Source organism: Sinocyclocheilus grahami, unplaced genomic scaffold (assembly GCF_001515645.1).
Source record: "Sinocyclocheilus grahami isolate Dianchi unplaced genomic scaffold, SAMN03320097.WGS_v1.1 scaffold234.1, whole genome shotgun sequence".
Taxonomy (NCBI): domain Eukaryota; kingdom Metazoa; phylum Chordata; class Actinopteri; order Cypriniformes; family Cyprinidae; genus Sinocyclocheilus; species Sinocyclocheilus grahami.
In genome coordinates, this window is record NW_015505413.1 from 2,644,319 (window position 1) to 2,656,546 (window position 12,228).

The 12,228-nt window shown below is 36.5% G+C and overlaps 2 protein-coding genes across 9 annotated transcripts in view; one reads left to right on the forward strand and one right to left on the reverse strand.

The window, feature by feature from the left end:
• Nucleotides 1–458: 458 nt before the first annotated feature.
• On the reverse strand, nucleotides 459–6,629 carry zbtb8os (zinc finger and BTB domain containing 8 opposite strand). The gene is made up of 4 exons (XM_016288852.1): nucleotides 6,456–6,629; nucleotides 6,000–6,024; nucleotides 5,590–5,711; nucleotides 459–745 (listed from the first exon to the last, which is right to left on the reverse strand). Exons 1-4 carry the CDS (start codon nucleotides 6,535–6,537, stop codon nucleotides 642–644), a joined length of 333 nt encoding a protein of 110 aa, XP_016144338.1. The 5' UTR covers nucleotides 6,538–6,629; the 3' UTR covers nucleotides 459–641.
• Nucleotides 6,630–9,350: 2,721 nt separating this feature from the next.
• Nucleotides 9,351–12,228, forward strand: part of LOC107597696 (oocyte zinc finger protein XlCOF15-like) — a 5,996-nt gene continuing 3,118 nt past the window's right edge. For 3 of the 8 annotated variants that reach the window (XM_016288857.1, XM_016288858.1, XM_016288859.1), the window contains exon 1: nucleotides 9,351–9,446. In XM_016288857.1, coding sequence (XP_016144343.1) covers nucleotides 9,375–9,446 — 72 coding nt within the window. In that variant the 5' untranslated portion in view covers nucleotides 9,351–9,374. Of the gene's footprint in view, nucleotides 9,451–9,987; nucleotides 9,992–12,228 lie in introns of all 8 variants that reach the window. The other 5 variants (XM_016288861.1, XM_016288862.1, XM_016288863.1 and 2 more) reach the window with 4 other exon arrangements.

A 12,228-nucleotide genomic window follows, 5' to 3' on the forward strand; every position in this document is an offset into this window, starting at 1 on the left:
AGTGTTTCTTTATGATATTTGCTTGTAATTACAAAATTAAAAATTATTAAAGTGCCCCTATTATGGGTAATGAAAGGTTCATATTTTGGTTTTGGGAGTCCCCAACAACAGGTTGACATGCATGCAAGGTCAAAAAACACTTTCATTGTCTTATAATATGCATTTATTTTTACATCACTTGCTCAACGACTCCCAAACGATTCGCTCAACGATTCATTTTTCGAAAAGACCAACAAGTGGGCGGTCAATATGCTAATGTTTCATGTTGACATCAACATGAAACGGCTTGGGATTCGTTTTATAAACGACTCGTTTCAATGATTCAGAGTTGACTCTTTCTTTTAAAAGACAATAACTTTATACAAGGTGCACATTCAGATTTAAAACTTTGCAGGATGTTGCACACTGCATGAAAAGTCATAAAAAAATATTAAAAAACATAATAGGGGCACTTTAATTTCATTATTAATAATGAAAATCAGACCAAAAAAAGTATTTCAGCCATGTAATCCACAAAACATTTCATAGTTTACAGAAAAGACACCTCTCAGATGTCTATTCCAACAAGAAGGTACAATCTTTTAAAATCACGTCAATTAACAAGAGGCTTTAAATTAACTTGTAACTTGTATTTTTGTTTTTTAAATATCGATGATGACAAAGATATCTGGTTTCTCCGTGTCATGTACTTGCATAGCAGAGTAGGTGATTGCTTTCACTTCTGTTCCCTGTAAAACAGAAAAATAAAAGCATTAAAATCTTTGCAGTCTGATGCCTGTTTAAATGAAAGTGTGTGTAATTTATGCATTATGCAAAACACTGGGCGTCTGTAATAAATCCACGATTAAGACATTTATAGCTTTATACCATTGCTTCCAGATGCAATACGAGTCCTCTATCCATAACATTGCTTTCCCCGGTGAAAAAGTCACCTGGTCTGAATCAGGAGAGAAATATGCACAGAGCAAGCACTGTTTAACAGCACCTCTAAACAAATATTTTGGTGCATTTTGATGTGAGACAACAGCAGGATGGACCTTCTTTTACTAGAGGAAGCATTATTTATTATAGACTGGTATTTTGGCCAGAAGTGACAGCGTAAAGTTAAATCATGGGTGTGTTTCTTACAAACAAACAGCTTTTCACTTCACAAGATATTAACTGATGGACTGGAGTGGTGTGGATTATTGTGATGTTTTTATCAGCTGTTTGGACTCTCATTCTGACGGCACCCATTCACTGCAGAGGATCTATTGGTGAGCAAGCGATGTAATGCTAAATTTCTCGAAATCGGTTCAGAAGAATAGAAACTCACCTACATCTACATTAGATGGCCTGAGGTAGGAGTAAATGTTCATTTTTGGGGTTAAGCAGGCCGGGCCAGACATGACAGCGTTGCAGTGTTATGAATCTGGGGCAGGGCTATGTGTTTGCTTAAATAGTGGTCGTTTTATTCACCACTGATTCCTATCACATGTTTACTTGCTCTGGATAAACGGATCTGCTCAGATTAAGCACTTTTCCACGTCAAAGCCAGTTTTTACAAATATGAGCGCTGGCGTGGATTTAAGCGCACGCACACTCTAAGATCAAATCAGTGCATACGCACAGATCTGGGAAACACTTTCAAATACGTGATAATGTGGAGCACCTGTAACAACAAACAGTAATCTGCAGTGGAATAGTTAGAACGATTCATATGAGCTTTATTATATGTGAAAACGATTGCACTGAAATAGTTTAATATTCCAGTAACAATATTTATATACATTTGGAGAGACGAGTCAGACCAGCAACAAACAACACTGTGAAAACATCCTGAAACTATGTGAAACCTGTGTCCTTGGCTATCTACAAAAATTAAACCGTGCATCATGAGTTTAACATTAGTCTGGACGCACACCATAATTTTTAAGATTACTTGGATTGTGCTGCATGGGAAAGGAATTATGGAGGGATGTGTTCCCCAGACGAATATTAAATGATTTTAAAAGACTATAACATGTGTTAATATTCACAGTATGATCATAAAGTGAAGGAAACACTGTATGACAGTATTTATGTCACATATAATATACACACACTAGTATGAACATTTTTAACTACTTGAATGAGGAAAAGCAGAAATCTTAAGATTTTAAGGAATTGAATCTGACATTAGTCGCATCATAAATGTAACTTAAATCATGCAAAAATTGTATTTTTGTCCATACATATGCACTACAAACCGATTTCTCTCATTCATTTGTATATCATCGAACCATCTCTTCCCAATTATATTGTCAATTTCTGTACTCTAATTCAATGCTGCAGAAATAAAAACCAAATGATCAATGAAATGTTCAATCATACATTGCGACTGTGGTCATATTTACTCTATAGGTTTACCTAGAAGAGAGTGATTAGGTGCTCTTCATCAATGTTTTCTATTTTCAATGCAAATACTTGAATACAATCTGGGTTTCAGCGCTTTTTCTCATTCTATTAGTAGAGGGCACTATGATTGCGAAATCCTAATAACGTACTTTACTACTGGTATAATTGAATAAGATTGAAGTTTAAATGCTGCATGTTTTTGGTGAAAGTGTGAACATATACTAAAATGAAATGTGATTGTGATGTTTTTATCAGCTGTTTGGACTCTCTTTCTGAGTCTGACGGCACCCATTCACTGCAGAGGATCCATTGGTGAGTAAGTCATATAATGCTACATTTCACCAAATCTGTTCCTATGAAGAAACAAACGCATTTACATCTTGGATGGCCAAGTACCTCACCTTCAGCATTATAATTATTTCACCCGCGCCGGACAGAGACTGAGACGGTGACGCTGCATGTCGTGCCAAACCTCTCATGGCAGCGTCCGGGGGTTCTTTTTTTTTTTAAACCTTTCCCCCCCCCAAAAAAAAAAAAAAAAAAAAAAAAAATGACTGACTGTAATCTGAAAGAAACATGTGCAACAGTCACACAACATGAAGGAATCGTACATACAGAATCATTTGAAAACCAGAGGGAATCAAGGCCCCTTCCTGAATTTCTCAAAATGCTTCTGTTCCGTTTAAATGCATATTTATTTAAAGGGATATTCACCCAAAAATAAAAATACTGTCATCATTTACTCACTCTCACCTGTATGAAAAGATGTTTTGAAGAATGTGGGTAATCAAACAGTTGGTCCCCAATGACGTCCATAGCAACTCTTAAAATAAACATTCCAAAAGGGAATGTGTTCATTTCACAGCGATGCTATATAAAAAAATATACACATTTTGGTTCCCCAAAGAACCTTTCACTGAGCAGTTTTTAAAAGTACCATACACTGAAGCTTTAGTCCAATGGAAAGGGTCCATAGATCTTAAAGGTTCTTCATGGAACCAAAGATGATAATAAATAACCTAAATTTTTAATAGTGTATGAAAAAACATAAAATACTATGGAAGTCAATGGGGACCAGAAACGGTTTGGTTATCTACATTCTTCAAAATATCTTCTTGCGTATTCACCAGAAGAAAGAAATTCCTACAGGTCTGGACTGACATGAGGCTATCCCTTTAACATTTATTTTAGGCAAACGTAATTTATTTGTAGTTCTCGAAAGTCAGACTGTGAAGACCGGTTTCCCTTCTACCTTTCATTGCAAAAACACTTGAACAAGTTGTGTTCAACTAAGTCTCTGCCTTTCTCACACACAGAACAACCTCCTGGACAGCAACCAATCTGGCTTCAGAAGTGGACATTCAACCGAGACTGCCTTGCTTTGAAGCCCTAAGACTGGCAAGAGCGGCTTCCAAATCTTCTATACTTATCTTGCTGGATCTGTCCGCTGCTTTTGATACGGTGGTGAACCATGAGATTCTCCTGTCAACCCTATAGGAAAATGTGGTTTTCAAACAGTGGTTTGAGTCTTACCTCTCAGAGAGGTCCTTCAAGGTCTCTTGGAGAGGTGAGGTGTCCAAGTCGCTACGTCAAAGAGGCACAAAATCACTTTCACTGACTTTTCATTAACTGTTCCCTCCTGGTGGAATGACCTGCCCAACTCAATCCGAGCAGCTGAGTCCTTAGACATTTTCAAGAGATGACTAAATACACATCTGTTCCATCTTTATTTGACCCTCTAACTCTAGCACTTTCTATTTTATTTGAATTCTACTTTATCTATTTATCTTCTTTTTTATAAAAAATACTAGCTTTCTATTTTTTCTATTCTATCTACTTGTTTTTGTTTGTGTGTATATACATATATATATATCTATATATATATATATATGTATATATATATATATATATATATATATATATATACACACATACATATATAAAAAAAAAACCTTGCTATGTGTACTGCGTTAGGCTAACCTAGACTTGTCATTTGCACTTATATATTGTTGCTCTTTTGTTAGTTTTGATTGTTTCTATTGTCCTCATTTGTAAGTAGCTTTGGATTAGTGATGGGAAGTTCGGATCATTTTAGCGACTCGGACCTTTGAGTCTCGTTCAGCAAAATGAACGAATCTTTTTTCGAGTCATTTCGTTCATTTTAGCAAAATATAATTAAAAAGTTATTCACGTGATGAAAGAACGACTCGAAAAACCCGAAGACTCGAGAGATGAACTAATCAATTCTCTTTCCGGCTCAGACGGCATTGGTTAAAGCTTATGGGGCTGTCACGTGATGAACGAATGACTCGGAAAAACCCGAAGACTCGAAACTGGTGAACTACTTGACTAATTCCAGTACAGAACCTATAGGATGTTGCGCATGCGCGACTGAACGAATCACTCCCCGAGACGACTCGTTCTTCCCGAGTCACATTAAAGATTCGTTCAAAATGTACGAATCGTTCAAGAACGACCCAACACTACTTTGGATAAAAGCGTCTGCTAAATGACTAAATGTAAATATATAAATTTTTATCTTCATGAATTCATTCCTATGTCGTTCAAACACCAGAATATCCTCCTCTTCAGTGAAACACAACAGATACTAGGCAGAATGAGTTTGTTTCCACACAAGGAAAGTAGATGGTGAATTTTATTGTTAAGTTTGAAGTAATATCACAGCGACCAAAAACTTGTTATTTTCAGCTATTTTCACTAAACCACATCCTGTATTATGTTTGGAAGGCTGCTTTCTTGTGTTGCCATGTCCTGTCATTATAAGTGTGCTTGGGCTTGTTGTTTGGTTATGGCTCATAAAGCGATCAGAGTTATTAATGTGGGCGGGTATTTTGGTATTATTCAATATTTTGATCCCATTTTCAATATAAAGTATTTGGATTTATTATGGGCCTTTCTGGAGTTTTTTTTCTAGCAATATTTGGCAACACAAATGAGTGAAGGCTTATATTCCTGTGATTTTCTTGCAGCTAACATATAATAGAGACACATCTCTAATACGTGTTTAAATATATCATTCACCACTAGTTGTTTAGTTCGGTTCGGTGGTAGAATATGATTGTCACTCCTGTAAATGAATGAACTGTGTGTGTAAAGAATTGATAATTAACTACCGAACTTAGCTGTGTGCATGTGGAGTCAAATATAATAGACGCCTGGTCTGAAAAGAAAAGGTTGAATATACTGTCCCACCTTCTGAATCTACTTCTATAGTGTCAGTGGGTTCAACAGTTTCGGTGTCCGTCATGTAGCCAAACATCCCCATTGCACACTGTTCAAAAGCCTCTTCCAGAGAATCACCCCATGAATGAATCCTACAGTGAAAAACAGAGGCAATGCTTTAAAGTTATACTGTAAATACACATTCACGGTGAGCTGTTTTTAAGTCTTACCCTCTTCTTCCACTGAACTAAATATAATTCCTCACGCAGACTTACACCAAATGTTGAGGCAATGTTGAAAAAGACTATAAATGACTCACTTGTCCTTTGAAATGACAGTTTTCATTCCTGTTTACACCACTATACCGTAGCTTCTAACATTTCCAGTTATATTTACATTTGATTTAAGTAACAGTGGCTTAGTCACAAGAACATACTTACTGGACATCTGCAGTATGATCAAGATCTGAAACAGAAAATCAAACATTGAACATGATGAATCAAAGTGAATCAATTGATTCAAAGTTCCGAAAAGCGTTGCTTTTTTTTCATTGCTACTCCATGATTTGCCATTAATCATCTCAAAATGAGACGCATGTAATGAAACTATTTAAAAAAATAATTAAAAAAAAAAGAATGTTACGTGCTGACGTAAACATCTTGGAGCGTCGTATCACGTGACTCAATTCATTTTCACGAAGCATCACCATATCAGAAATTGTACGTTAATAGTGCGTTTCTGTAACGTTCGTGCTTTTTCTTATATATAACTCTAATGTATGAAAAGTGTGTGTTACATACTTTTCAGCATTACGTCTAGTTTAAGTAGGTTTTGTTTGTGTTCGTTACTGGGTTTACATGACATGCGAAATAGACAGTGCATTGGAATCCACTTACACTCGTATTTCTTGGTGATGGGAGGATACTTTGATTTGGTAGCCTTTTGCGCTTCTGTGAGATCAAGTTCGCGGTCATTCATTGTTCTATTTTGATTGATTTCAATGCTCTGTAGGTGTTATTTCCGTGAAAACATGGTAGTGTGAATGCAGAAACAGTGAACCATATAGTGATTTAAGAGTCTGCTGGCTCCTGCGTGCATTTTCATAATAAAAGTCCCAATTCCTTCTTTAACTAAAAGCGTATTTGGAAGTTTCAGATGTATGTTTCCCTTTTCTATGTTTGTTGTTTAATGTTACAGTCATATGCAAGGTTAGTGACATTGATTCACTTGAGCTGTAAATGCAGCTGCATCTTATTTTGTATAATGTTATTCATTTTTATCACTGTTTTAAGTTTATACCCAGAATTTTCATTCACTCACACTTAAAGGGGTCACACGATGTTGCTAAAAAAGAACATTATTTTGTGTATTTGGTGTAATGAAATGTGTTTATGCGGTTTAAGGTTCAAAAGACACATTATTTTCCACATACTGTACATTATTGTTTCTCCTCTATGCCCCGCCTTTCTGAAACGCATCGATTTTTACAAAGCTCATCGGTCTGAAAAGCGAGGTGTGCTCTGATAAGTTCGCGGTCATTCATTGTTCTATTTTGATTGATTTCAATGCTCTGTAGGTGTTATTTCCGTGAAAACATGGTAGTGTGAATGCAGAAACAGTGAACCATATAGTGATTTAAGAGTCTGCTGGCTCCTGCGTGCATTTTCATAATAAAAGTCCCAATTCCTTCTTTAACTAAAAGCGTATTTGGATGTATGATGTATGTTTCCCTTTTCTATGTTTGTTGTTTAATGTTACAGTCATATGCAAGGTTAGTGACATTGATTCACTTGAGCTGTAAATGCAGCTGCATCTTATTTTGTATAATGTTATTCATTTTTATCACTGTTTTAAGTTTATACCCAGAATTTTCATTCACTCACACTTAAAGGGGTCACACGATGTTGCTAAAAAAGAACATTATTTTGTGTATTTGGTGTAATGAAATGTGTTTATGCGGTTTAAGGTTCAAAAGACACATTATTTTCCACATACTGTACATTATTGTTTCTCCTCTATGCCCCGCCTTTCTGAAACGCATCGATTTTTACAAAGCTCATCGGTCTGAAAAGCGAGGTGTGCTCTGATTGGCCAGCTATCCTGTGCCTTGTGATTGGCTGAATACCTCAAGCGTGTGACGGAAATGTTACTCCCCTTAACATATTGTGATGGCGTGTCCCGGCAGCAGCGATGATTCAAAAACATTAAACCCCATTATAAACGAGGCATTTGTTGCATCCAGTGGAGACATAATTACGGATTATAATGACTTATACTGTCTTTTTACGCGTTGCGTTGCATCGCGCCACATAAACATAAAACCATGTCTGCATTTGTGATCGGAGAAATGACAAACAACAAGCCCTACTGTACTCAGCCCAAAAAACTTGCTTTAAATATAAAAAATATAAAATATAAAAACTCTTTAAATATAAAAAACGTACTTACAGTCTGTGAGTCAGAACAGCCGGCATTGTAGTCTACTCTTCCAGGATCAGGAAACAGTCCTCCATAAAATGTGCTGCACACATCTGAATATTTGGGTTGAAGTGTTCTGGAACAGTGTTGTAAATACAACTTAACCACTGATTTCTAGTCGTGTCCATTTTTGGAAGACCAAACAAAGTAGTTTCGCTTTGACGAAGGAAGCTTGCGGCAACCACATATGACTACCACGGGCTGGACTCCGCTTCGTCCATGGTGAAATCACATCGCATCATATGACCCCTTTAATACACTTGCAATACAGACAGGGGGTTTATACGGTGTTTAATATTAATCAATGTCCCAGTGAATAATGTTCCACTCCACTTTGATATTCCAGGCCTTGATACATTGGAAGACATACAATTCTTTGGAGTTATCTGAAGTGGTGTTAACCTAAATAAAATAAAAAACTGATTTGATGGATCGTTTCGTGTTGGCATGCATTGCGCAGGATTTGCCAGATACAGCCATTCATTAAGTTGTCTGTTTCATTTATCAAGTTAATCTGACTCACATCAGTAATGAAGATAAATACCAAGGTTTTCATTGCCCTAGCTGAACTCATGAACTCTCAGATGAAATAACAAGCAACGGGTGGAGACAGATATACTCTTGGCATCTGTTGTGTAAATCACTGCAGGAATGTAAGGAAGCGGGAAACTTCCTCTGTGAAGTCACATGGAATTAATTTGTGGATTTACAAGCCATATTTCTCTTAGAACTCGTGCTTCTACTCTGGTATCAATGATACAAGCAATGTCTGTGTTTGGAATCTGAGAGAGGCGACTAAGGGTCTCATCCATGTCAGGAATGCAGTAACAGCTATTAACTCTAATCTGTATTATATGTTTAAGAGATACACTCAGAATATTTTTGTGTCGCTTTGGATAAAAGTTTCTGCTAAATGCATAAATGTAAATGTAGAAAATCACTTGATTAATGTTGATTAAGGCCACAGTGGCATCTTTTTCAGTTCATGAAAACAAGATTTACATCACAATTACATCAAGTCAGGGTTGATATTGTCTTTGAAACACGAATAGTTCTTTATTTATTTTCTAAAAAGCTTCACTCAGCACTGCTCCCGTACTGTGGACACAGATGAGCAATACAAAAACGTCCCAAAGCTGTTAATAATATCAATCAGATCAAATGACCAGAACTAACTGTTGTATCGCTAAATGGTGTTATTTTGCCAAGAACAACAAAAAAACACGGACCTCTCCAAAGTAGCTGGCAACTAGGCTATTCTTAAAGGCAGGAGGGGGCAGCCGCAGCACTGTGTATTTTTGGTCATGCTATCTAACAGTAGATAAAGAAGAAGAAGCATGCAAGAGAAAGTTTTAAATGGACTCAGAGATGTTCAATTCATTGGAAGAGTGAATGTTGATTCTTTGCAAGTAAGTCCTTTATCATTAAGTTTTTTTAAATTGTTAACCAGTAGTTTTTAATAGGTTTAAAGTTCAAACCTATAAGGAGGTGAAAGTGAGTTGACAAACGACTGATGTATAAATGGGAGAAACGTTTCGAGGTGCTCATTACACGCCACAGGTTGGCGGCATCTGCTGATCAAAACGGTGCAAATATTCCCAAACATGTGTCAATGACACTTTTTACAAACATATTGCGTGTAATCTGTGAAATGCAATCTAAATGCCTAAATATCATTAAATATAAAGGTTTTGTAAAAATGTGTGTTTTGTGTTCTTATGCAGGACTTTGCAAACTAGGTCAAAAAGAAGCAAATAAACAGTTCTCCTTTTTTTAATATAATATATGCATTAAAATTCATTAAAGTATTTAATAAAGAACCTACATTATAAAACTGACCGGAGATTAATTAAATCACACGTTTGGCTTTACCACATAAATAATAATAATAATAATAATTAAAATATATATATATATATATATACACACACACACACTACCGGTCAAAAGTTTGGGATCAGTAAGACTGATTTTTAAAGAAGTCTCTTATGCTCATCAAGGCTGCTTTATTTGAACAAAAATACAGAAAAAAACAGTAATCTTGCAAAATGTTATTACAATATAAAATAATGGTTTCTATTTTAATATCCTTTAAAATATAAGTTATTTCTGTGATGCAAAGCTGAATTTGCATCAGCCATTACTCCAGTATAAAGTGTCACATGATCCTTTAGAAATCATTCTAATATGCTGATTTATAATCAGAATTATCAATGTTGGCAACAGTTGTGCTGCTTCATATTTGTTTGGAAACTGCGATACTTTTTTCAGGATTCTTTGATGAATCAAAGTTAAAAAGAACAGCATTTATTCAAAATAAAAATCTTTTCTAACAATATAAATCTTTGCTATCACTTCTTAACAATTTAACACATCCTTGCTGAATAAAAGTTTGAATTTCTTTCCAAATGTACTCACCCCAAACTTTTGAACTGTAGTGTATATTGTTAGAAAAGATTTATATTTTAAATAAATGCACTTCTTTCTAACTTTTTATTCATCAAAGAATCCTGAAAAAAAGTATCACAGTTTCCAAAAAAATATGAAGCAGCACAGCAGTTTCCAGCACTGATAATAAATCAGCATATTAGAATGATTTCTGAAGGATCATGTGACGCTGAAGACTGGAGTAATGATGCTGAAAATCCAGCTTTGATCACAGGAATAAATTAGATTTTAATGTATATTAAAATAGAAAAACGTTATTTTACATCGTAATGATATTTCACAATAGGCTATTACATTTTTTCCTGAATTTATGATCAAATAAATGCAGCCTTGATGAGCATAAGAAACTCCTTTAAAAAACATTAATAATCGTTCTGATCCCAAACTTTTGACCGGTAGTGTGTATATATACTGTATGTATACAGTGGGGAAAATATTTATTTGATCCCCTGCTGTAGGTTTGCCCAATTACTAAGAAATGAAGGGTGTGTAATTTTTACAGTAGGTTTATTTTAACGGATGGAGACAGAATATCAACCAAAAAAATCCAGAAAAAACACATTATATAAAGGTTAGAGATTGATTTGCATTTCAGTGAGTGAAATAAGCATTTGACCCCCTACCAACCAGCAAGAATTCTGGCTCCCACCAACTGGTTATGTGCTCATGTGGAACACAGATTAGTCCTGTCACTTTAAGAAGTTACTCCTAATGTCAGCTCGTTAGGTGTATAAGACACAATCTATAACTTCCATTCCAACCTCTTGGTTCACCACCATGGGCAAGACCAAAGAGCAGTCAAAGGATGTTAGAGACAAGATTGTAGATCTGCACACGGCTTGAATGGGCTACAAGACCATCAGCAAGAAGCTTGCTGAGAAGGAGACAAGTGTTGGTGCGATTATTCGGAAATCGAAGAAATACAAAACAACGATCAATTGGCCTCGATCTGGAGCTTTGTGCAAGATCTTGCCTGATGATTGGATGATCATGAGAAAGGTGAGGGATCAGCCCAGAACTAAACGGGAAGAGCTTGTTAATGATCTTAAGGCAGTTGGGACCACAGTCACCAAGCAAACCATTGGTAACACAGTACGCCGCAATGGACTGAAATCCTGCAGCGCCCGCAAGGTCCCCCTGCTCAAGAAGGCACATGTACAGGCCCGTTTAAAGTTTGCCAAAGAACATCTAAATGATTCAGAGAAGGCTTGGGAGAAAGTGCTGTGGTCAGATGAGACCAAAATTGAGCTCTTTGGCATTAACTCGACTTGCCGTGTTTGGAGGGAGAGAAATGCTGACTATGACCCCAAGAACACCATCCCTACAGTCAAGCACGGAGGTGGAAACATTATGCTTTGGGGCTGTTTTTCTGCTAAGGGTACAGGACAACTTCACCACATTGAGGGGCAAATGGACGGGGCTATGTACTGTAAAATCTTGGACGAGAACCTCCTTCCCTCAGCCAGAACACTGAAGATGGGTCATGGATGGGTCTTCCAGCATGACAATGACCCGAAACATACCGCCAAGGCAGCAAATGAGTGGCTCAAGAAGAAGCACATTAAGGTCATGGAGTGGCCTAGCCAGTCTCCAGACCTCAATCCTATAGAAAATCTGTGGAGGGAAAATCTAGTTGCCAAACGACAACCAAGAAACCTTAAGGATTTAGAGAGGATCTGTAAAGAGGAGTGGATCAAAATCCCTCCTGAGATGTGTGCAAACCTGGTGACCAACTACAAAAAA

What these genes read in the sequence shown, in the direction of transcription:
- zbtb8os (XM_016288852.1), bottom strand. Translation starts at nt 6,537, where the DNA reads ATGAATGACCGCGAACTTGATCTCACAGAAGCGCAAAAGGCTACCAAA. An exon ending in GATCATACTGCAGATGTCCA is followed by an intron (nt 5,712 to 5,999) that starts GTAAGTATGTTC and finishes TTTTCACTGTAG; the next exon opens with GATTCATTCATGGGGTGATT. An exon ending in TATAGAAGTAGATTCAGAAG is followed by an intron (nt 746 to 5,589) that starts GTGGGACAGTAT and finishes TTTAATGCTTTT; the next exon opens with ATTTTTCTGTTTTACAGGGA.